The sequence below is a fragment of the Candoia aspera genome, chromosome 1 (assembly GCF_035149785.1).
Source record: "Candoia aspera isolate rCanAsp1 chromosome 1, rCanAsp1.hap2, whole genome shotgun sequence".
Lineage (NCBI taxonomy): Eukaryota > Metazoa > Chordata > Lepidosauria > Squamata > Boidae > Candoia > Candoia aspera.
The window spans coordinates 199,106,526-199,132,742 of NC_086153.1; the positions used below are offsets into that span (position 1 = coordinate 199,106,526).

Here is a 26,217-nt window from a genome sequence, read left to right on the forward strand (position 1 = left end):
TCGCGGGTCCTCCGGCGCCGCGCCAATGCCCACCCCCGCCGAAGTACTCGCGCCTGCCTCCCCAGATCCGCTCTTCCGCGTTTGCCGCAGCGGTTTCCCCCGGGTCCCTTCTCGTAGAAGCCCATCCCACCCTCGGAGCCCAGACGAGGGACGAAGCGCCGCCCCCCTCGCGCGCGCCGCTCCCCGCTTCCCTCCCTGGCCTGCTTCTCCCTCCCTCTCCCTTCCCTCCCTCCGCCGCTCCGGTCTCCCTCTCCCCCCGCCTCCCGCTTTCTTTCGTCCCCGGCTGGCAAGGAGTCTTTTGCCGCATCCGCAGTTCGCACTTGTCTTGACCGCTTCCCAGGCGGCGCTCGGAACCGGCCGGGCGCTGCTCTCTCGTGGCGCCTGAGCTGGGCGAGGGGAAACTCTTGCAGCGGGCGGGCGCTCGTGCCCGCGCGAGTCCCCGGGCAGGGAGGGAGGGGGCGGGTGAGCGAGCGAGCGAGCGCTCTTGTCCTTGGTGCCCTCTGCAGCTTCTTTCCCTTGCTGCTGCTCCCGCTGCCGCCGCCTTCTGAAGGTTGGAGGAGGAAGGAGAGAAGGACTGCGCTCAGCGGAGAAAGGAGGAGCGCAGAGACCGTCGCCGTCGGGAAGAAAGAAGCCGACCCGGGGACGATTGGGGAGAGCGCGAGGGAGCCAGCGAGCGAGCGGGCGCGCGCAGGAGAGGAAGAGCGCGAGCCCCCTCCCTCTCGCCGTCGCTTTCCTCCCCCCTCCCCCTGGTCAAGTGCCCTCCCTCGTCCCTGCGCAGCGGGCTCCCTTATTCCAGCTTCATGGGCAAAGTGTGGAAACAGCAGATGTACCCCCAGTACACCACCTACTACTACCCCCAGTATCTGCAGGCTAAGGTATGGCGCGGTCGCCGGGCAGGGTCTCGCCTTCTTTTCTTGCCAGAGAAGGGCACCGAGGGCGGCAGGGCAGGGCAGGGCTGGGCTACAGTTTGCAGTCTTGCTAACTATAGCCTCGGAGGAAAAAGAAAGGGGGGGGGTCCTGGGGCGGGGAGGAGGGGGCTCTTGGGGTGGCGTCGGGTTACAGGCGCGCTCGCTGTCGGGGGCGCGCACATACGGCGGCAGCCCCTTCCTGACTCTGCCTCCTCTGCTCCCTTTTAGGATAGACGTGTGGCTGTGTGTGTGTGCGTGCGTGTGCGTGCTCGGGAAGGAAAGAAAGAAAAGAAATGTGGCAGGCTTTCCAGCGGAAGCGCTTGGGGGTCTGAGCTCCAGAGCTGCCTCCTTTACCCTCCTCATGCTGATGTCCTCATTGTCACCTCCCCTCCATTCCCTTTTCTCTGACTCTTGACCCTTTTTCTCAACTGCTCCCCCTGCTCATTCTTTCCCTTCCCCCCACACTTTCTTCCTTCGCCCCGAGGTAATTCGATTTTTTTCCTCCTGCTGATACATATCCCAGTTGCAACCGCTCCTCTTTTTTTCCCCCATACCCACCCTCCCCAGGGTTAAATAGAGATCAGTGTCCTGATAGGCATTTTGTTGCCCCTGAGAATGTGCAGTAATGAAGCCTTCCTTTCTCCCCTTTAGGTTTTTATTCTGAGCAGAAATAACAGGATTAAGGTTTATCACTCTGCACCCGCATTTTATTGCTTTTTCTCTCTTACCATAACTTTCAACTAACCAGGAAGTACTTTAAACTCTGCAACTAGTTGGATTAGGATAGGGAATGCTTTTTAAAAAATATATATATTTCCTGAAGAACCCTGAGTATATTTTAAGTAATCAACAAAATCGTCCATCCTGAACAAGACAATAAAACTACAACTAATTAAAACAAAATTATTTTTTTGAAAGCATCTGTATGGCAGTCTGGTACTGGAATAGTTTTATTCTGCAAATTTCAAAGTTTGCTTTTAGGAAATGTAACATATTTAGCTGGGTTATTTAAAATCAAATTGGTTGCCAATGTCTCTAGCTTACATTTTAATGGAACCCAAATTTATATCTTACTTTCTCTGCATTCCTAAAAGAAAAACTAATGGTGATGTTGATAATGATAAAAAAAATTGCATTCCTTATCTGTATTGAGTGCAGGCAGATTTGTTAATTTTTCCCAAGATCTTTGACTCTGGTATGTGTCTATGGATGCATGTGGAATCTCTGAAGCTAGTCAGTATAGCTGCTCTGGATATATCCTGCTGCAAATCTGGCAAATGCAGGTTGGTTGCATCCTCTGTCTGGAATATTTGATATCTAAATGTTCTCCAGTGAACAGCACTGCATGCAACACGCACACTATATGATATGTGAAGTATATTCTTGTCCTTGTTACTATATTAATACAACACTGTGGAAATGAAGATTCGCAACCACAGCTTTAATTTTTTTTCCGAATCTTAGGCATGCACCAGTAAATGTCAACATGATATAAGAAGGATCTATCTGTTTGTCTGTCTGTCTGTCTATCTGTTTATCTTATCTATCATATCTGTCTGTCTGTCTATCTGGAAGCAGAGTATTCAGTGCTGTTCTTAAATTAATCTGTGGTTGTAAGTAATCACATGGATATATCAACAACATTCCAATTTAAAGTTTACCACTATCTAGAAATTATCTTGGTTGTGAGAATTACAACCAAAGCTTTCCTCATGTGTGTGAATTACAAATGAAGCGATTATGAGTGGCAAGTAGGCAAGAATGCTGAGTTTATGGTTGTAAGGAGTGGAGAATGTTCAAGAGTTCCCCTAGCAACTATGGGTTTCCCCTTAGAGAGTACTTAGCCTTCCATTTTTAGAACCATGGATTTCTTTTGCTTAGTGTCCTTGGTAGTAGCAAGACACTTCCAGTTTGAACTTTGCAAATTTAGGTATGGATCTGAAATCAAATTGTTTCACGTCAAGTTGTAAATCATAACATTTCATCAAAAGTAGCCTCATGTATAAAATGTATCAGCATTTTCTGACATTTTGAAGTGATTAAAAGTTCTATAAGGACTAATAAGTGTTTCAGTGTATAATTCAAATACATAATGATACATGCTTTGACTTCAGTGGACTTACTTCCAAGTACTTACAGCTTCTACATAGCAATGCAAAGTAGCAGCCTATATGTCATTTGAAAAGACAAAAAAACTTTTCACCATGTTACATTATAAAAAAATTAATTTAAAAAAACAGGTAAACAAAACCACTTTTTTGCACAAGAATATTTTTCTAATTCATTTTTGTATGCCATTAACAGTAGAGAAACTAAATACATATTTTAATATAGCTAATGCAGTCTTTCTTGTCTTTTTGCACTGTAAATCACTGAAGAAAGAAACTGTAATAAGCTTGCACTTGTAATTAGGATATCGTCTACAGAAAAGCCTTAAGGACCGTCTTCTGAAAATGTGCTTCCTCTATAAAGTATTTAATATTGATTTATGCTACAGTCAGTGACATCTCCAGAACATGTATTGCAGTAATCCCTATTAAAATTATAGTCTGAAATCACATTAGTCTTCATCTCCTTACTTGATAAAGGAGGTGCACACCACCATTTAACCTACACATATGAACTACTACATACAAAGATTGTGTTCAAAATTCCTGTTCCAGTGAGATTTGCGGGGGGGTGGGGGGTGGGGAGAGAATTCAGGGAAGGAAAGCAAATCAGAGACAGTTGTGATTGAAAATGGACAGATATCCTAGTTTATTGATCTACTAATTTCAGTGTTTTCAGGTTTGTCAGACATCAGTAGCAGTTTCCACATGTTTTATATTTTATATTGAGATATAATTTGAATAAACTTTTTGAAAGCTGTTCCAAATAAAAAATCACATAGCATCTACCCCATGGTTATCTCTCTACAGTTGAGTAGAGAAAAAAATGAGGGAAATGTCCCAACCGTTCAGAGCAGATTTCATGCCTGTGGGCTGCAGGGAAACAAAGGTCTATGTCAGTTCTAACCAAAGACAGATCTCTAGCCCATCATTCAGGTCCCATAATGGCCAACCATATACCTGTAGTAAGCTCATAAGTTGCTTCTGTCTTCGTTCCACTGCTAAATTCAAAGTGACTTCTACTGGTAGAGTGACATTGGTTGTGAATATGACATGTAGCTATAAAAATAAAAGCAACAACAAATGCATTCACAACTTATGGCCTATAGAAATCTGGGTTTCATTTAAAGAGTCTTAATTTTCTAGAATATGGCAATTACCAGTTTCAGCCAAAATAGCAGATGGACCTGTATGTTCTAATGATTTTAAGAGTCTGTCCAATTCAAAATGTATGAAGCTGTTTGAATGATTCAATCTCCATTTTTAATATCTTCATTGCAGATAATCATGAAACATTCTAATTACTTCTTCAATATAGATGAAAGCAAGGAGCTGTGGACCTTGCTATGATTCAGTATCCCTGTCTCCAACTTAAAGGGTAAATTTTGTGAATTAAAGACACAATGACTTTCCCCAGAATAGAAGGAGTTAGTCAAATAGTTATTGAATAAGAATTCATCTCTATAAATAAGAGATAATTCATTTTTAGTAAGTTACTGGGAAGCAGAATGATTTCAATACTGACAATTCAGAGTTTAACACATAAATCTGACCTATTTCAATTGGAAAACAGTATATGCTTGCATGTTTCTTCTTGAAGTTAATAGGACTTACCTTTGGCTGGGTTCTTCTCAAAATTGTTACATTACAGTCACATTACTGTGAACTGACTTAAATTTTGCAATCAAACATAGGTGATCACATTAATATTCAATATAGGCCATTTGTAAACAGATATCTACATAACAGATCTGTATTAGTAAATCAGATTTGGAACGCAGTGCATATACTGTACATCACTCTAAAGATTCTTTTTAATGTAGAACTACTTAGCAGTGCCTGAAAAGGAATATCTCATCTGTTCTAAAGGATAGCTAATTTTTTTATTGTGGGCTCTCCTAATTACTATTCATTTATACGCATACACATATACATTGTATGCTGCCTATTTTAGCAGCTCCAGGCAGCTATGCAGAATATTCAGTGGGAAAACATTGGCTTAGGCCAATATTCTTGTTTAAAGAGATGTTTAACATGTTTTTCTAATTTTTTATCTTCTGATCATAAACTAACTCCATCATCAAATACGTTGAGTTGTGACTCTTTTTTCTATTTTAAAATTACTCATTTATTCACACTGATGCTGAGTAGCATGTGGTCTCTGGAATAAGATAATTATACCAACATAGCATTTTGCATAAATATAACCGTTAGCTCTTTTTTTCCCTTAGTGGAGCTTTGGATGGGTTGATTGTATAAAAGAGTTTGGAAGAGCCAAAGTGAATTGTGTCCCAGAATACATGTATAATGTTTACGTCATTATGTAGAAAATTCAAGGACCCTTACATACACAGCTTTGAGAATTTAATGTAAGACCCATTTCTTGAATTAAAATTTTCCAAGAAACACCTTTAACAATTCATATTAGAAGAGATGGTTTACTGAACATCCCATCTGAATGTGGACCGACTATAGCCAGAGCAAGATTTATCACGGAAATACAATACTCCATACTTTGTTTTTCTTTATCATATCAAGGAAAAGGCTATGGCAAGATATTCCACTAGGAGAAATAGGAATAGTTGCTGTAACTTATGGAGGGGCACCTATTCTGAATTCAGGGACTATTCTATTCTCCTATATTGATCTGAAGAATGAATGAATGAATGAATGAATAGAACAAATCAGTTAAAAAACTCCAACCTTTTCATGGATAGCTACCCGTACAATAGCATTTCTGATTAATCATTAGCTGGGGCTTTTAAAAAAATCTGAGGATATTTTGATGAAATATATTGTCTTTCTTACATGCAACTTCATTTTTTAAAAAGGGACTATACCTAACATGTAAGCAGAAATCTGCTTGACGGTGAAAGTTTCTCTTCCCCCCTGATGTCTTTTCCGGAATATCCCCTAAACCTCTAGAGCAGATGGGGGGCGGTTGGGGGCGCAGGAGAATAATCTTCCAGAGTTGTTCATTCTGCTGACAGGCGTAATTAGATACAATCCATTGTGATTTCCTTACATGCTAGATTATTAACCATTATTAAAAAAAATCTTCCTTTGATAGCTACCGTGGCCTAGATTAATAGGATTTACTGTACTGTATCTGAAGCATGAGTGTTTAAAGGGACACTATGCTAGGTTAGATCTCATAATAAAATCACTCCCCACTTCCATTTCCTTCGAGCCTTATTCTTGAAAGAGGTGCTCAAAGGGATAGCCCAAATTCTCTTTGAGGCACCAAAATCTAAGCTTCTGAAACCTGATCAGATGATCCATTGTTTCATTGCTGTAAGGTCATGCTAGGGTCATTTGTCTTCTCTGAACCAGATTGCTTATTAGCGTTCCTCTCATTTGATCTCTAGCACCCTGTGGTGGTTCTTCTCCTGTTTCTTAGTGTAAGACTTGCTAGGTAGATTAGGTTTTCCTGTTGAACCTACAAGTTAAAGACACTTTGGTCTTCAGGGAAATAACGACCTCCAACTTAAATGGTTCATTCCTCAAAATCTATTACCTTCCTTTGCACTAATGCTTTCTCCAGTTATCTTTTTTAAAAAATGTAGTTTATTTGGGCAATTTTGGTGAGAGACTTAGATCTCTATGAATATTTTATAGTGGGCAGCTTGGACTGGATGATGACTGTAATTCTAAATACTTCCCTAATTACTTCAAATGCCGGTCCTGTTGAACCTTAATGATCAGTGACTTGCAATACATTGTTCCCTTGCTGACACAGTCACAAGAGGTACAATGCCAGCTATACTTGTACAGTGACAGTGTTTCCTAACCAATTTAATGTTTGCAGAGTTTACTGTTTTAGCAGTGATGAACTGAAGACCAACTTCTTGGATGTTCCTTTAAAATACTACACTCAATGTATTTTCTGTATTCTTTCTCACTTTTTTGGTGTTTCCTAGAGCATTCTGGAACATAATGGCAAATTTTAGATTACTTTGTATTTTCAATATTTATAGTATGTATTTATTTGTCTACCATAAATAATTATTGATATATTAATACTGAGGCTTCTTCAGTGACACTGTGTCCTGCAACAAGGTACAAGGATTAAAAATAAGAAGAAACTCAAAATACATTTATTACTATTTCCAAAGATATTTAGCATGATTTGAGCAAGAGGTGAAATAATACAGAATTTAAGGACTGAGGCTGGACAGGAGTGTACTAGCAGTTTCCAAGCTACAGCCCATTACATAAATATATCTTGACTCTCTGAGGCTACCAAATGATCAACAAGTATCTGTTATTATTAATATTCTGCAGTGAATATTAACTCTCTGTGAAACTGATTACAGTATGTGAATAAAATATAAAGAGGGCTACAGCCCATTTTCTTTTTATGCAGTTAACCAGTTAACATTTATGAAGTGATTACAATTCTCGCTATAATGTTTCATTGCTTGCAACTAGTTGATAATTAATCCTTCATTACAAGTGCTAAGAAACTTATATGGAAAAGGACAATTTTATATCAGTTTCTGTTTTATTTTTACCTATAGCATTTGAGTCCATGACCTTTATAAATAGATATATTAAGATATTTAGATGTCTTTGTTTTTTCTTTCTAAAACTCCACTTCTGTTTTGGAATTCTCTTTCTTTTGTGTTGTATTGATTTAAAAAAAAAAAACCCAATAGGAAGAATATGTATCTCAAGCATTCAGAAGGATTTCATGGCCCTCTGTTATACTGAAGCAGCAGTGTCCAAAATGAATGTTTCAAGGTTGTTCTGACCATCCTGGAAAGGTTCCAAGCTCAAACAGGCCCATTTTGAGTCAAAACATCTGTCTGAGCTTGAAACAGAGCTTTCAAGCTCAAAACACTTCCTGAATTGTCATAAAAACCTGACTGATCCCAAAATACTTTGTAGACCCCTATTTGAAGTTGTTTATCCTTATATATTTGGTTTGAGTAGCTTGTCTTGATGGAGAAATCTCTGAAAATTGTGTCCTGGCCCAATCAGAGAGGCAGCCATAGAGTGATAATCTTCCTAGGATTTTTGTACTTGGTGTTAGTGACATCAACAGCTCTTATTCCTTTGCTTATAGCAAAGTTGAGCAACCTTTTTTTTAACTGAGCAAAACAATTTTTTTTGGAGGGGAAAAGGTAATGATGTAAAATGAATGGGAGCCTGTCAAACATAGCTGAGGCCAGGGATTTCTGATACTTTTCTCTTACTTTAGGGCAGGATTTCTCAACCTTAGCAACTTTAAGATGTGGGGACTCCAACTCCCATAACTCCCCAGCCAGAAGAGCTGCAACCAGGACAACAGTCAGATAAAAGAAATCTGAGCCTGGGACAGAAATGTAATTTGAGAAAGTGTCTCAGACGTGACCCTTCCTAGTTCTCATGAAGATAAAGGGAGGGAGGGGGAAAGTGCATTCAGACTTGCAAGAGTCTGTTACTATAACTGTATAATAAAAGTAATAATTAGCTTGTGCGTCTTTGGTTTCCAAATTTGGTCTACCTTGGAGGGCTGACAGGTGGGGAGAGGATACAGTGCAGTGGCAGTAGGCTTCTGGAGCATGGTTCACTTCCCCTCACTCTTCCAAGAGCTGTCCTATCCATGTGGTAATAGCTCTGCTATGGAGGGGGAAGCAGGGTTGATTTTCCTGCCTTTCTCTAGTATTCTTCACTGGTTTTTTTTCAAGTCTTTTCAGTGATCCTTTCCACCAAGCAGTTGGTAGTAATGGCCCTGTGTAGTGGGGAGGAAAAGGTTTACTATTTTTAAATGAAAAGTTTCCTCTGATTTCACCTCTATAGTTTTAAATTACTGAGGTATATCTGGGTTTAATGCAGAATAGTGAGGGGTTACCTTGGCTCAAAATTAGCTACATAACCTCTATTTTTTATACATACTGGTACAATTCCAATATAGTTTTAGCTAGGTTTAAGCCCACTGATTTCAATGGAGTTACATTTAGTTTTATTTTGGATTATGACTACTATATTTAATATTGATGGGCTCAGTCACTTTTTTAAGATCTCTTTGATTATTGGTGTTTATCTAATAGTCATCCCTCCTATCCAGTGTCCCAATCTAAATTGGGCCCCCAGAAGCTCTCCTTTGCTGGCAAAGGAGGAAGAGAAGCCTGACCCCCCCCCACCCGCTCAGTCAGCACAGAAAGGAAAAGAAAGTCTCCCAGACAACCAGGTGAGATATTTGGAGAGCCTATTCTCTTCTACAGGCTTGAGATTTCCCATAACTAAAGCACTTCCCATTCATTAGCTCTGTACATTTTTATACCCCTGAAAAAGAGGCCAATACTATTTCAGGATAATAGTGTTGACTAAGAATGAGAGTAATGCCTAAGGCAACTTAATGAGGTCATGGTTAAGTGATACTTTGAATGAAGGACTTCCTATTGTGTGTGTCTTACTTTTATGCATTTGTTAAACTGCTTTTAGTATGTAAAGTACAATGTTCAGGGACCTGAAGTGTGCAGATGGTAGATATAATCTGTCTGTAATCACAATTCACACACCTTATTTGTTTGTTTGTTTATGTGTTTATTTATTTATGTGTTTATTTATAAACTTCAGTAAAATTTTAAAAAAGAAAGATAACAACTAACAAGAACTAATATTTAGAATATAGAAAAGAAAAGACAAAAAGAAGACAAAAAAAAGTGCATAAAAGATAGAAAATAATAAAGAAGTAGCTTCTGATTTTCTATACAGCAGTTATAAATATAAATGTAAATGAACTCCTACTCTGTGTTTACAGCATGACTTGCATTTTTTCTATAATCTTTTTTTGTTTGTAATCAATGAAACCAGATATCATAATTTCATTTTTTTTTGTTTCACGCAAAAAGTCTATAAGGGGTTTCCAATCAGCATTAAACTTAGATAATGTCTTTTCTCTAATCAAGGCTGTCAATTTGGCCATCTCAGCAAGTTCCATCATCTTCACCATCCATTCCTCCATTGTGGGTGATGTCAAATCCACTTTTGTGCATATAATAGTCTCACTGCAGTTATCATGTATAAAAACAAAGTTCCATGACTTTTTTCCAACTGTTTATCAATCAGTTCCAAAAGAAAAGCCCCTGGTTTCAATTGTATATTAATCTTTATAATCTTCTGAATTAGTATATGAAATTGAGTCCAAAATTTTCTAGCTTTTTTTCATGTCCACCAAGCATGGTAAAATGTCGCCTTTGTTGTTTACACTTCCAACATACATTTGAAATACCTTTATACATTCTAGACAATTTTTCCAGTGACATACAGTATACCAACGATACATCATTTTATAAAAATTCTCTTTAAAATTATAACAATGTAAATTTCAATCCTTTCAACCACATAGTCTCCTATTGTTCCATTTGTACATTGTAACCAGAATTTTTAGCCCATTTTATCATATATTCTTTCACTTCCTCTTCTTCTGTTTTGAAATTTCAATAGAAATTTATACCTTTTAGCAATAACTTGTTCATCATTTGTACACAGTTCACTTTCAAACTCAGTCTTAGGATGCTCAAAACCAAAAGTTTTTATCTATTTTAAATCTTTCTAGTAATTGTACATAAGAAAACCATTGACAAGTGTATCCTTCTGTCGCCACATCTTCTCTTGATTTTATTTTGCATTCTCCTTGACAAATATGTCACAATAAGTTAGCCATTGTGTTTACTTATCATTTCTCTTCTCAGAATGCTTCTTGTGCTGAGAGCCACAAAGGTATTTTTGGGCACAACCTGGGTTTATATCTATTCCATATTCTCAGTGTGGCACGTCTTACAAAATGATTTTTAAAAACTACATTAACCTTAGCTTTATCGTACCATAAATATCCATGCCACCCAACAATTCACAGGTCTCTTGAAAAGGAAATTTATTCAGAATAAATGGTACATTTAAAAATAAATATAAGATCAAAATTCAGTTGTTGAGAGCCAGTTTAGTGTAGTGGTGGAGGCACCAGGCTAGAAACCAGGAGACTGTGAATTCTAGTCCTGCCTTAGGCACAAAGCCAGCTGGGTGACCTTGGGCCAGTCACTCTCTCTCAGCCCTAGGAAGAAAGTAATGGCAAACCACTTCCGAAAAACCTTGCCAAGAGAACTGCAGGAACTTGTCCAGAGAACTGGACATGATTGAATGGATTTTTTTTCTTAAAAAAATCAGCTGTATTTTACCACTAAAACCATTTAACATAGGCCATCTTTTGGGATTTTTAGAAATTCATTTTATTATTTTGAAATTTTAATTAACAACATTGGCTCTAGGACATATTGATATATTAAATCTGATAGTATTTGAGCACAGTATCAGTGACGGGCATTATTGTCTCCAAAGTCTTAATTTCTGCCCTGAAAATAAGCATTTTTAGAGATGTGAAATAAGCTGTATTACCATTGAAAAATTCAAACATTTTACAAGGGAGTCATTCATAATTAAATTATTTGATTGGTAATTATACTTTTGCACTGCAGAGAACACTTGAGCATCCCTTTATCTGGACAAATACAATGTGCAAAGTAGGAGTGAGATTTGCATATTGTATTAAGCTATCATATGCTTTGGTGGCTCTAGTTTAATGTGTTATATAAACTATGGTTTATAAATCATGGTATATGGTTTAGTGTATTGTGGTGAACCCAGCCAATTTGATTTAAGAAACCGTAAGTAAATTTAGCTTAGCATAAAGTCTAAACCAATGGAAATTAATCTGATTGTAACTTTTTAAATACTGTACTTGGAAAGGCTGTTTTTTGGGGGCTAGAAAATAAACAACACAAGCTGTTTTCAGAATATTTTCATACTAAATCAAAGGGAAATGTTTCAAGCTTGAAAAGCCTTGTCTTGAATTCAAAACAGTTGCATTGATTGGGAAACAGTTACCTTGTGTTCATGACCACTCCAACCATTCTGTGGGTGGTCCTCAGTTTAAAGCTGACAACGCTTCAAGGTGATTGGAGCAGCCCATTTCAGACTTGAAATAGTTGTTTCAAACTTGAAATGAGGAATTTCTAGCTTGATGTGTATTGTGTTGAAACAGGTTTGCATAACCTTATGGATGAATGGGGAGGGAAAAATGTGAAGAAATGCCTATCAGCAAACACACTCAAGAAAATTTGATCAGATTTCTTGGAAATCCTCTTGCCTATCTGTTAGTAAAGAGCCATATTAAACTGAATTGTTCAAGATTTTGTCAACTATTGTTCACATTAAACAAAAATGTATTCATCAGAGTCAGCTCAACAAGTATTTTTTCTCACTAACACATCCTTACCCACTCATTCTCCCTTTCTCCCCCAGGGAATGAATTGTTTTGGTGAAAGGCAAGCAACTTAAAATAGCCTATAAGCATTACAATGTCCAATAAGCAATACTTAATTGAACAGAAAGTAGCAGATAATTAAATAAAGGAAGGAGGAAATTATTTGTTTGAGCTGGCTTACCAGTTTTGCTGGTGACCTCTTGTTATCTATTGCCACAACCTATATTTCACTGTAGGAATTTTTGCTGCCTTATAGGTATAGTAAACTACCTGTCTGCAAGGAAGAGGGTCAGCCAGAATACATCCCAGTGTCCTTGAAACTTTGCTAATAGGGGCATGATAAATTTACTGTACCAAACTTGCAGTCTGTTTTAATCTAGTTGGTGTTCCCATGCATTGTCTTGCAAATTAATATTTAGTCATGAGACATGCATTCCATGGTGTAAAGTGGCATTGGCCCCATCTCTGCCAGCCTTCCAGAAATCCCTTAAAACATGGTTATGCCAGCAGGCTTGGGGATCTCAAGGAAATGGAGAACTGGTGAGATGGCTACATTGTACATAATATCAAAGCTGCTTCTCCTCACCATTAGCACACCAGCAAGTCTAGAAGCAGTGCAATTCAGATATTACAAAGGAAAGATTTTTCCTCTATCTTTCTGAAATCTTATTCACCCACAAACAGCTTAGGACTAGATTTATAGTTTGATTTTGGGAGTGAAGAACGTAAAGCGTAAGGAGATACTGTTGTCTAGTACATTTAATGGCTATCTTCTTTGTAAACTATTTTCTCTTCAATTATCGAACTAGAAATTAAGGAATTGTTGTATACCCCAGCTGTGTGTCATAATGACTCCCATCTACCTGTCCACACCCTTCGTAATATGCAAGATGTATCATTTCACATACTGTATATTTGGTACCCTAATGTTACTCTGTGCCTGGAAGTAGATGACAATAGATGTAGATTTTGAGTTAGGGCTGACAGAGGCAATAAGATTTTTAACACCATTGGATCTAAAATGCCCACAAAGATTGGTGAAATCACTATACTTTATGGAATGTCATTCTGTCACCCAAGTATACAGAAACAACCGTATTCTGGCTGCAAAGTGGATTGTTAGCATCTGTCCTGGACTTGGAATCTGTGATATCACCTTTTTGCAGATATTAGGTCAATGTTGTTATTCTTTAACATTGCACACAGAGAATACATTTTATAGACTACATTGGAGTGTATGCAAAGGTGATGAATTCACCTAAACATATATTGTCTGAGCCCAATATTCATCTTATTATACATCCCTGTACTCTATTTCATCTTATACTATTTTATCTTACCTTTTATTCTTATTTTACTTTACCTTACTATATTTTATCTATTTTATCTCACTGTAGCCTATTAAAAAATAAAAAAAGATGCTCCTCCTAGTCTTTTAAACTAATATTAATGTTTTTAGTATGGTATAATGTTTAATACTTGTTTTTTATGGTCTTCTTATTGTACACCACACAGAGTCACAAATGTGAGATGGATGGCTATAGAAATGTGATGAATGAATTAATGAATGAATGATAAGAAATAGGTACTTTTTTCTCTTTTTTTAAGCCCGCCTATAAACAGGGTCTGATACTAGAGCTGCAAGTGGCAGATTTTAACCATATACAAGGAAAAGGTCAGTCAGAAGCATGAAGTCACATTCAGAAGCTCAGAAAAAGGGAAATGTAAATCCTAAAGAAGAAGTTACTGTCGCTTTTGGTTATGCACGTAAAGCGTGAGCCCCCTTGTTGTGCTGATCTTGGCAAACCTTACACAGTGTTTACAATAAGGTTATGGAAATTTGCCTAGTGCTGGAGAATGCACAATTAAACCATGTAGTTCTATGATTTTCTTGTGTCAGCACACTGCTAAAAGACCTCCATTGTGTTCCTATGATAGACATTCTTGGATTTTTTTCACATACACAGGAGTAGAAAACAGCTATTTGTAACTGTCCTCTATGCTTTCTAAGAGGATGGATGATAATATTTTAGACTGAACATACCGAAACTAGAAATCAAGTAATGCATAATAATGAAATACTGAGGTATTTATGCCATCATGCTTCTATTTTTTATTTGCAACAAGGTCAGTAATCAATATTCATCTATTACATATACTGTAATATTAATCTGTATTCTTTCACTTCATCTCATCACAGAAAGTACAAGTAAATGTCAGCATATTTGTCCTTCCTACTAGAAAGTCCCTTATGAATATAAGAGATTAGTGGACGAAAGTACTAATATCTTACTGAACATGCTTTAATTAAATTTGATTCCAACCATATTGATACGTGACAGTCATGCTGATAAGTCTTCTGTAGAGTGTCAGATTTCTTACCAAATTTCCAAGAAATAAAAGTACACTGAGATATTCCTGTCACTTTGTATATAAATGAGAAATTCAAGAATCTATTTCTGCTACCTAATTCTGTAAATAGTTTTCAAGAACTTGAACAGGTTTTAGTAAGAGAGGGTTGTATCAAATGCTGACTGAATTCACACAACATTCCAAGTTATAGTTTATTTGATTATGGTTTATTGGATAAACTGCAATGATCTGAGTTCATACAAAGATTAAGTAATGAATCCACATGAAACTACAGTAGCTGGATGCACACAGCACACTAAGCCAAAACCAAAGAAATCATATTATAACTTAGTGATTGTCTGTTTACTAGTAGAGTGAAACTGTTGGTGTAAAATACTCATCTACCTTGGCAGCCCTCTATGACTCCCATTCCCAAATCTGCTTCAGAAACATGAAGGGTCTTCTAAACTGATTTGGTGGAGCACAGGGGTGGTCCTGGAGGTCAAAAGGAGAAGCATTAATTCAATATATTTTAATTCTTAAGTTTACCTATTATATATTGAAATTTATGAGAGTCACATTCTGTAAAAGAAAATGGCATGTTGAATTATGTATTATACTGTATATTGAAGTTGCTCAAGATAGGTAAGTTACGGCAGATGTACAGTGATGGGAATGTGATAATGTTAGTCTCACTTAATATCTTCTGGCCTAAGCAACAGTTGGCAGAAAAAAGAATAATAATCAGAGTATGATACTCTGTTATGCTTCTATTGTTGTGGAATGGGCTATATAAATATAGAATTGTTTCTTATATTTCATTATACAGGGCCACATCACAGTAAGCCAAAATGTTGTCAAGGTTATTTCTCTGTGGAAGAACTGAAAAACAATAATGTTATGAGCATCGTCTGTTATGAGATACTTTCTTCTGGAATTTCTCACAACTGGTGAAAAATAGGAGGAGCCAAGTAAAGTTAATATGATAGTACTTGGACTGACTACTGAAATGTATTCAATTTAGCATTTGGAAGTCAGTTTACATTCATGTGATCACCTTTGACCAAATTCTGTTAAGTTTCATCAATAAATGTTGAGTAATAAAGTTAATTTAAAAATAATATTTAAAAAATCCAGTCCACTCAATATTCTACTTTAAAATTCATAAATTTTGTGAGTCAAGCTATTTACTTAGATTCAGAAATAAGTCTTATTGATTTCAATGAAATCACTTCCAAATAATTTGATATAGAATTGCAGCTTCAATGACAGTGGCAGGTAGCTGCTAATGGCTCTCCTTTATGCTACTATTGTACATCCTGGGTAGATAAAAGGGTAACAGTATTTCTGTAATAAATCCTTATAAATCCTTATTACAGAAGCTGGTAGTGGAAGCTTTCATAGACTGCAACTTGGCAAATCAGAGACAGTTGAAGAATGAATTACAAAAGATAAAGGAAATGTTTTGATGTGTGCTAATGAATTAAAGTAGGCCTGCTATACAGATGCTTGGTATCTGATTGGTAGCCCAGCTATGTTTACATGTAAGTATCAAGGTTTACACGTCATTTATCACACTCTTTCTTGCTGGAACTTAGTTATTGTCCTCTGAATCTGTTTATGGGTTTGTACTTGGTTTATCATACAGGGAAGAGGAAACTATATCCTGTTTTTAGCCACATTGACTGGAAATTCTGGGAATGGTTGTATAGTGTGTTTAGAGTTGAACTAGACAGGCTTGCTATAGTTAGAGAGGATTTGCCATGTCTGACTAAATCTTACATTTAATGTTGGGTTCATGCATTGGGCTAAATCATAATGTGGTTAAGTAATGGCTTAAATGAACCATGGCTTAGTGTAATCTCTGATGTCTTAGTGATGGAACTGTCTGTCAATTAGAAATATCAAATGAACACTAGGCATTTTCTGTTAGCTGCCAATAATCTTGATGTCCTTGATATCCTGTCTGATGATAGATAGGAAGTTTTAGTACGAATTTCTGTTTCAATAATTTAATTATAATTTGCCATGGTTAAATCAACTTTTGTATCAAGTCACATTTTATATCAGGTTTATGTTTTGTATGCAATATGAAAATTAGAACAACTGACTGCCTAAGATATGACTTTCATCATTCATAGACAAATCTTTGCTAGGTTTTTTTTTTTAATTTTCATCGGTTAGGAACTGTCCTTGTGCCATGGTCTCTGATCCCTTTGAGATGGTTAAGAATCAGTTGAAATTAATGCTATACAAGGACTACGTTTGACAGTCACACAATCCTTTTGCAAATAGTTTTGCCCGTATTCTAATATTAAAGGCCTACCGTATGCACCTCTGGACCATTCTGAGTAATGATATCCCAAGTTTTGAACTGGGATATCGGCAAGCCCTTTTAATTAGGCTTTACTTTGGATTTATTGGGTCTTGATTACACTGTTTTATGCTGTTCTTGTATAGTTTTTTTTCTGGCTTTTTATTAATTTTAGTCATTTTTATTCACAAATGTTATTGTTAAGTCATACTGCAGTTTTTTAACTGAACTGTGAAATGCTTCAAATAAATACATTAAAATGGCCATGTTCAACTGATGTCCAGTATAATAAACCAGTGAAAATGTTTATTTTATATAAGGGATTAAGAATTGGGTAGAACATGTAGACTAAGACATGTCTTTTGTCTAAGACACAGAGCAAAGCAAATTTACTTTTTTACTAGGAGATGAATGGAAATTTCTGGGAGCTGTGCAGATACAGCAGATAAAGGACTTTCATGGCTGTTACATGGAAGTAAATATCACCAAAACATTATGATTTATTTACAAATAATGAGATTGGGTAGACCAGGGTCTATTTTGTCCAGTTAGCCATTTGAAATTTTTCATTACTAGAGATGAACCAGAATTTTGTGAACAACTAGAATCGACAAGGAGAAGACTGATAAAATGTCTGGGACCTCCATTTTTGCAATTACCAAAGTGTGTAGATAGATGAAAGCTCATGTTGATAAAAAATGCCAGGATGTTTTGAAGAAGTGTGTAAGCCTGAGAACATTTTTTTCAATTAAATTTCATTATGAAAATTTTCTCTAAAATCCAAATCAAATTTTATATTTTCGTCTTTTTTCCAAAATGTCTATGGCCTATAGTATTCTGCACAGAGACAAAACCTTGCTACCAGTCTGCTTTTGATTTTTTTTTTTTTAGCTTGCTTGGTTAATGGAAACAGGGTAAAGAATGCTGAACTTTGTATCTGTAGTTAGCATTTTAGCAAGGCCATGACAGTTCATGGTTCTTTCAGATGGTGGCAGATGTTGGGTACATAGTGTAGCATTATGCCAAAGGAGAGTTTGTTTCCTCATACCCATGAGAGATTATTTACTGGCCTTTCTTGTAATGGTGTGTTCTTCAAAAATATTGATTAAAACACATACACACAGAGAGAGTAAGGCAATTTGTAGCAGCAAAGCCTGGAGTTTCTTTGGAGATGGAATTAAGCTTATAACTTTAGCACATTTGTTAGCATTTGAACCTTAATAATATAGAAAATGGTTTTATATGTTTCTTGACTATTGAATATGTCTGGAATGCTCAGTCAGTCTTTCAGTTTTACCTTCCAGTTGTCACTTTTATCTTACTAAGAACAAAAGAACAGAGAAGATGCCAGCTAGGATACAGTACCTATAACTTTCACAGTATTACTTTTAAAGGGCATAATAAATATTTTCTTTGATGAAATACTCAGAATGAGTCTTGCAGCACCTTTTTAACAGACATGTTTTATTAAAAGGCATAAGTTTTTGTGAGCTGCAGCTTCATCAGATGCACAGAGTGGCTTGACTGATGGAGGATTTAAAGCGGGGTGGAGGAAGACGGTGGTTATGTGTGAGGTTACGTGTGAGACAGACTAGCAGTAGTTTATCAATTAACCACTGTAATGTGTTAAAAACCAATTCTATTTGTCGAAACCTTTTGAGGTATGTTTATTCAACAGTCTCTTGCTCCATGATGCTGTTAAAATCGCAGTTTTCCAAAATGGTCCCTTTGAGATCTGACAGAGGGTTCAATCCTGTCTTACCTCCTCTTCATCCCAACCCAATATAAGCCCTGCATCAATCTAGCCACTCTGTGTACTTGATAATGTGAGCTGCAACTCAAGAACACTTAGTGCCTTTTAATAAGATTTGTTAGTCAGATAAAGTGCTGCCAGAATTCCTTCTGATGTTCTGCTACCATAGATTAATATGGCTCTCCTCCAACAGTGTCTCCAGGGAGCACAGAATTAGCATGCTATTTCTACATTATTTAATGGAAAAGACCATTCTTATGGCTTTAAAAATAAGCTGCACCCTTCTGGATCCTTCCTCTTTAGCCTTCTCCTGTTAATACATTTCTGGTTTCATTGCTCTTGGTGATTTTTCCCCCTATGCCTGAAGTTTTGCCATTGTATTACTCGCATATTGTTGTTATTTATGGTTTTATGATTCTTACGTTGTTTTTAAATCCTCATAATTTATTGTGATTTTGTGGTCATAATATGGATCTATATTGTTAGCCATGGTGGACCAACTGCACTGGGAACACATTGCAATACAAACATGTTAAATAAATAACTAAATAGGGGAGCCTTGCTGCTTGAGACCAGAAGTTGCTACACTTCCCACAGTATCAGCCACATCCTGATGGGAAAATGAGGATATGAGGGCCATGAGAGCAAAATCTCTAAGTTGAGCTTGAGCTCTGGTGATTTTGTGGATGCATCCAAATATTGTAGTTTTTTTTACTATAGTACAGAAGTATTTTGCCATTAACATCTTAAACATGTCTTTGTTCGTCACTTTCCAGTCAGTCCAGTAGCTCTGGGAGTCATTGGAGATCTCCCATCAAAACATTAAGTAGACTTAGTGCTGTTTAGTTCCTCAGGTGAGCCAAGGGCTACCATCTGCTGACATTATGGCAATAAAGACTGCCCGCTTTTCCTAGGCAACTGGTGTTGATTGTCTCTGATCCTAGAGTCTTTTAGCCTAACATTCTTGCCTTGTGAAAATAAAAACAGTATCTGCCTGTCCCTCTGTCCATCCATCTGGCTATCCATAAATACATACTTACATCTTGTTGAGTTATTCAGCAAGAGAACAAGATATAAAAACTGATAAATAAAAGCATCAAAAATCTCATTGGTCCACATACTATGCTGGTTGCGCAAGATGCTATTCTCTGAAGTACAATCTGTAAACTCTTTTAGCTGTTACACTGATTAACTATTTTAGTCTGTCATGAGGACAACTGAAAATTTACTTTATTCTGATTCCCTGTGATTTGAGAATGGGTGATTTAGTTACCCAGTCCCCTCTCCATTATTGGTTTAATTTGTTTTTGTGGGGATTTTTTTACATAATTGCTTTAAAGTAAATATGTATTGTTCATAGATTTTGCATTACAGGGCAAAGATGAAAAATTTTACTGAATGAATTTATTGAAAGATGTTGATTAAATGAAGATCAAAAGGATAGTTTGCTCCACAAATGTATCTGGCCATTCCTCTTATGTTCTGAAAGTCTGCAAGTAAATCAGTTTCTTCATCTACCACCCTTGCTGGCTATTGGCTTTTTTTTCTTAATTGTGACAGTATACAGCTATATCAAGCTAATTCCTGTTCTTTGCGTATTTGTAATGGTTGCCTATTCTAAAACACCATCAGACTCATGAGTAGGAATTCAAAGATATCTGATTTATTAAAGAATAGTATGCAGGATCACAGAGAAAGCTGAGAATGATGAAAGCGCGCCAAATTCAAACTAAAAACCCTCGGTGCAAATGAAATGCCTCCCCCCGTAGAATCTTCTCAAGTTCACAATCCCAGGTGCTCCTAACGGTTTCTGATGGTCTGCGGGAAAAGGCCTTGAACAGAGAAAATAACCCAAACACATTCCATTGTCCTGATTTCACATACAGAGCTTGGTACAAGGTCGCACAGCAGCTCCCTCCTAAACAGAAATGCGCGTCAGCGCCATGGCATGTGAAACGTTACGATGTATAAACTACATTGAATCAGTGAACATGACATACTGCCCCCCCAAAATGAAGAATACATTAAGCAGCAGGCTTCAAAGGATAAGCAAGGTGGAAACGGTTAATTAAATCAGGAGCGGAAACAAGGTGGGCAGACACCCATTCAGGATGTGGAAAGTGTTTCCATCGGACCAGATACTGCAGGGTGCCTCGAAGCTTGCGAGAATCAGTGATGTCCTTGACTTCAAAGTGTTGTTGGCCGTCAATCATACTTGGAGCAGGAGGAGGAGGTTGAGGGTGCCAATGCGGTGAGTGGTGCACAGGCTTAAGCAAGCTGCAATGGAAAACAGGGTGCAAGCGTTTAAAATTGTGAGGCACTTCTAGTTTAACAGTAACTGGATTGACACGATGAACAACAGGAAAAGGGCCAATGAATTTGGGAGCAAGTTTTTTAGAGGGTTGAGGTGATTTGATAAATTTAGTAGATAGATACACCTGATCCCCAACTTTGAAGTGTTGTAAAGAACGATGCTTATCAGCTTGAGACTTGTAAGCAGCCTGGGCATCAGCCAAAGCTTGTTGAATGACTGGCCAGGAATCAGACAGTTTAACAGCCCAGTCAGATGTAGAACATGTTTGGGAAGGGGGCTGTGGCAGTTCAGGGATGGGAACAAAGTCGTGACCAGAAACCACACGAAAAGGGGTTTGTCTGGCACTTTGATGCACAGCATTGTTGTAAGCAACTTCAGCAAAAGGTAACAACTCCACCCAATCGTCCTGATGGTAGTTAATATATGCTCTAAGAAACTGTTCAAGAGTGGCATTTAAAATCTCAGTAGAACCGTCAGTCTGTGGATAGGACGATGTGGACAGTGCTTGTTTAGCGCCAATCAATTTTAAAAATGATTTCCAAAATTGGGAAGTAAACTGTGTGCCGTGGTCAGAAATTAAATGGGAGGGGCTACCGTGGAGGCGGTAGATCTGGTGGAGAAATGGTGTGCTAATTGTGGGGCTGACAGGATGGATGCACATGGAATGAAATGAGCTTGTTTAGAGAAAAAATCCTTTACAACCCAAATGACAGTTTTCTTCTGACTGGGAGGTAGGTCCACAATAAAATCCATAGAAATCTCGTCCCAGGGGCGGGATGGGCTGGCCACTGGCTGTAGAAGCCCCTGTGGTTTCCCCCCTTTTCGTTTTGACATGGCACAAACAGGACAGGAAGCAACGTAGTCTTTTACATCACGCCTTAAGGTTGGCCACCAAAATTGACGGCAAACCAAATGCAAGGTTTTGACAAAACCAAAGTGTCCAGCAAGTTTATCATCATGGGAACGCTGCAAAACATCAGCTCTTAAAGTTTCAGGCACATAAAGGCGGTGTTCCACCCATGCCAGACCGTTTTCAAAAGAAACAGTGTCTTTATTAGCTAGCAACCAAGTGTCAGATTTCAGTGCCTGGAGAAAGTCCTTCTGTAACTGACAAGGAACTTGCACTTTCCGCTTCCCAGACTGGGCTGGGGGTGGGGTTGCCTGCGCACGGGTCTGGATCCGGGTGACAGCAACCAAGCCCAGTTGTGGTTCAGTGAGAACAGTCCCAACTGCATCTGCCACCTGGTCAAGGTCAGTGATTTTCCCAGCCAGAGCTTTAAACTCTAGGGCGTAATCAGCTACTGACATTTGGTCCTGTGTAAGATCCTTCAGCACCTTCTTAGCTCTTGCCTTGGCCAGAGGATCTTCGAAATGCAGCTTTAACGCCCACATGAAATCATCGAAATAATCAAGTGCAGGGAAGTCAGCGTCACTTAATTGAATGTACCAGTCAGCCGCTTGACCCTTCAACTTGGTGGCAATGGCAGTTATTTTAGCCTCTTCGGAAGGGAAGCATGCCCCAAACTGCCTCATATAACTTTTAGCATTAGTTAAAAAGAAAGATAACTTTGTTGGATCCCCATCAAATTTGACAGAAAAGTCTCTCACTCCGCCTCCGGTTGGAGTGGAACCAGCAGGCGCTTGAGTGGTTTGGCCCCAGGTTACAGTAGCTTTTCCTTTTTGGGGTGGGGATACTGATGGCCGGGCTCTGCGGGGTGGAGATTCATCCTGGAGCCGTCTCCGGCCCCGCTCCGCTGGCGGTCTGAGTGGGAGGATGGGGGATGGTTGCGGGAAGCTGGGATCTCCTCCGCGCCTCCCCCACCCCTCCAGTGACAAAGACAGGTTTTTCAACATGTACTCCATCGATTCTGTTTTGGCTTCCACCACTCTTAGTCTCTCAGGGGTTCGAGAGTCCCCTCTCCTTCGTGTGCCCGGTTTCCTCTCAGTTGACACCATAGTAGATTCTTTGTCTGGGGTTAGCGGGAACCGATACTTCCAGGACATCCCCAATGTCCCTGGTTGGGGTTCCCCCACTTCATCCAAGGTGATCAACTGTGCAAGCAATTCGCTGGGTGCCGGTTGCTTTGGCTCTTCCCCATTGTCAGATTCCTCTGCCTCAGAATTGGAACTCGATTCCTCCCTTGACAGGTCTCGGGATTCTGAAGGTTCTGGGGTGAGATCCAGCTCTCCGCTCTTGACCATCGACTCGGGCATCAAGCTAGCCGTCTCCTCGAGTCCCCCGGTCGTGGATTTTGACTCAGCCATTGTTAACTATTTTCCCTCACAAGAGACTGATCTTGGTAGGAGCTAACGGTACAACTTTGGGATTCTCAGCTTTATGTAATGGTTGCCTATTCTAAAACACCATCAGACTCATGAGTAGGAATTCAAAGATATCTGATTTATTAAAGAATAGCATGCAGGATCACAGAGAAAGCTGAGAATGATGAAAGCGCGCCAAATTCAAACTAAAAACCCTCAGTGCAAATGAGATCCCTCCCCCCGTAGAATCTTCCCAAGCTCACAATCCCAGGTGCTCCTAACAGTTTCTGATGGTCTGCGGGAAAAGGCCTTGAACAGAGAACATAACCCAAACACATTCCACTGTAATGAACACAGATACAGAGCTTGGTACAAGGTCCCACAGCAGCTCCCTCCCAAACAGAAACGCGCATCAGCACCATGGCATGTGAAACGTTACGATGTATAAACTACATTGAATCAGTGAACATGACAGTATTATGCAACTCTCTCAAAGCTAGGGGACTTGATTGGGTGATCTTAACTTTCTTTTTACCATATAATTTAAAGAATGCAATTTTCTATTCATCTCAAGGTGCCAGATTAGGCAATAATTTAAAGATCTCAGAGTGTTTTCTTTGTCTACTAGAAAATGAATGTAAGCAATTAGAGAAGGATCTTCAAAATGTGGTCAGAGCTTTTGAATGTTCCATTAAAGAAAGCTTGATTAAACAGAAGGAGTTCTGAACCACTGAGGAACATACTTTGTCTGGTAAATGACAATTTACAATGTTATGTTATGTTGTTTTACTTGATAAGAAGTGCTTACAATCTTCTCAATCATACATTTTGTGGCATTTTGTCTAAAGTCAGTATTTAATTTCGGTGGTAGCTGTGTGCTAGCAAATCTTTAGTTAACGAAGTTTATGTTTAACTTCTTCCACTTCAATAATATACTGATTTACAAAGTATAGCAATCTAGTTTTCAACTCTTCAAAGGATATAAACTGAGAACAGCATTATAAAGAATTTTTCACGGGGAGGAAGTGGGAGCAATATGCTGCATTAACAAAAACTAATTCTTGATCAAACACACAATTAGAACAGTTTGCCAGATAAAGATATCCTATAGACATAATATGTGATCCCTATCATTCCCATACAACTGGCCTCCAATTACATGTCCATATCAGTAGGTAAAGGTAAAGGTTTCCCTTGACATTAAGTCCAGTCGTGTCCAACTCTAGGGGGCGGTGCTCATCTCCGTTTCAAAGCCGAAGAGCCAGCATTTGTCCGTAGACACTTCCGTGGTCATGTGGACAGCATGACTAAACAGAACACCGTTACCTGCCTGCCAAAGCGGTACCTATTAATCTACTCACATTTGCATGTTTTCGAACTGCTAGGTTGGCAGGAGCTGGGACTAGCAAGGGGAGCTCATCCCTTATGTCCATATCAGTACCTGAATAGAATTAAAGATTATTTTTAAAACTTTAAAGAATATGGCTATGGTTTCCGTTCTTTGCCCCCCTCCAAACGTTTAAGACTACAGTGCTCACAATGTCTTGCCATTAGGGCTGACAGACATTGAAGTCTAACATATCTGGAGTGTACCAGGTTGTTTGTTGCAGCATTCCTCATGCAAGCCTTCAGTATTCTACACCATACACACAAGCCTTCAGTTGGTTCAGTCTCTGTGTCGCTTGGCAAGTCTCTGATGTCTGTTATTTTTAGATACAGTGGTTACACACAGTGGCAAAACATTATGGTTTGCTTGTTGCTTAATATGTTTTGTGAATCTGAGAACTGTGGTTTAACTGTGGTTTAAAATTCCTGATAAAAAAGTGAATGTATATTTATTTTATACCATAGGCCTACTCTTAATAAATAACTAGGATTTTTTTCATTGCTTTAGATGGTTTTGGGTTATCCAAGGACCAAATTTTCTGATTTATCATGAGGGATGCAGGAAGCTCATGAATATTTGGAAGAGTTCTACATTCCTAGGGTCATATTGAACTATTTTATTTCAAGCATCTTGCAGTATTGGGGGAAAAAAGCAGAATTTCCATTACCTTTTTTGTAAAACTCCCACAACCGTATTTTGAAGCAGTAATTTTCCAAGCGTGTTAGTGATTTATACCTTAAGCTATTGCAAATAGTGACTTAAGTTTGTCTTGCATTGATTTCATCAGGTTTCTGTAGGTGCAAGAAAGCATCAATCATTTGTTCAGGCACAAGGAAATTGCTGACATTAGTACTCAATTGTTTTTATTCTAAACATAAGTCATGATTAATCTTTTAAAAATATAGTTCTTGACTCACTTTTTGAAAATACTGTATAACTTTAGTTCTTTATCTTAGATCATTGGTATTAGTGTTTTCTCCTTCATAACCATCTATAAATTATGCAGTGGATCAGGTGACATACGCTTTTTTCCACTTTCAGATTCAGTGTATAATCCATACACACATCATGCTATTCCATTTTGTGGTAAGCATCATTATGCAAGCTGCAGAAAAGGAATAAGAAATGGTGAATCAAAAAAATTAAAGGCATGATATAACAAAGGAATTAAAGCTAAATCTAGTTTACACAAGTACCATTCTCCATTCCATTCCCCCCTTGCAAATGATCTTTGTTTCCACCATGTCCATTGATTGATTATGTGCCATCCGGCTGGTATCAACTCTCACTGACTGTGTATATAGATTTTCTCCATGATCATCTGTCTTTCAGATGTTAGTGACCATGATGGTCTTTTAGGTCCTCCAGCAGTGCAGCCACTGCCACTGCAGTTGAGTCCATCCACCTTGCTGCTGGTTATCCTCTTCTTTTCTTTCCTTCTACCTTTCCCAGCATTAAAGTCTACTCCAGAGAACTAGGTCTTCACATATAATGTCTGAAATAGGATAATTTGAGCCTGGTCATTTGTGCCTTGGGTGAGAACTCTGGGTTGATTGTTTGATGATTCAT

General features: G+C 38.4%; 1 protein-coding gene across 2 annotated transcripts in view; it reads left to right on the top strand.

Annotated features, from left to right (window-relative positions):
• Window positions 1–439: 439 nt before the first annotated feature.
• RBMS1 (RNA binding motif single stranded interacting protein 1) overlaps window positions 440–26,217 on the top strand; it is a 168,183-nt gene continuing 142,405 nt past the window's right edge. Inside the window, exon 1 of one of the 2 annotated variants that reach the window (XM_063318310.1) lies at window positions 440–875. In XM_063318310.1, the coding sequence (XP_063174380.1) occupies window positions 801–875 (75 nt within the window). In that variant the 5' untranslated portion in view covers window positions 440–800. The remainder of the gene's footprint in view (window positions 876–26,217) is intronic. The other variant, XM_063318309.1, reaches the window with a different exon arrangement.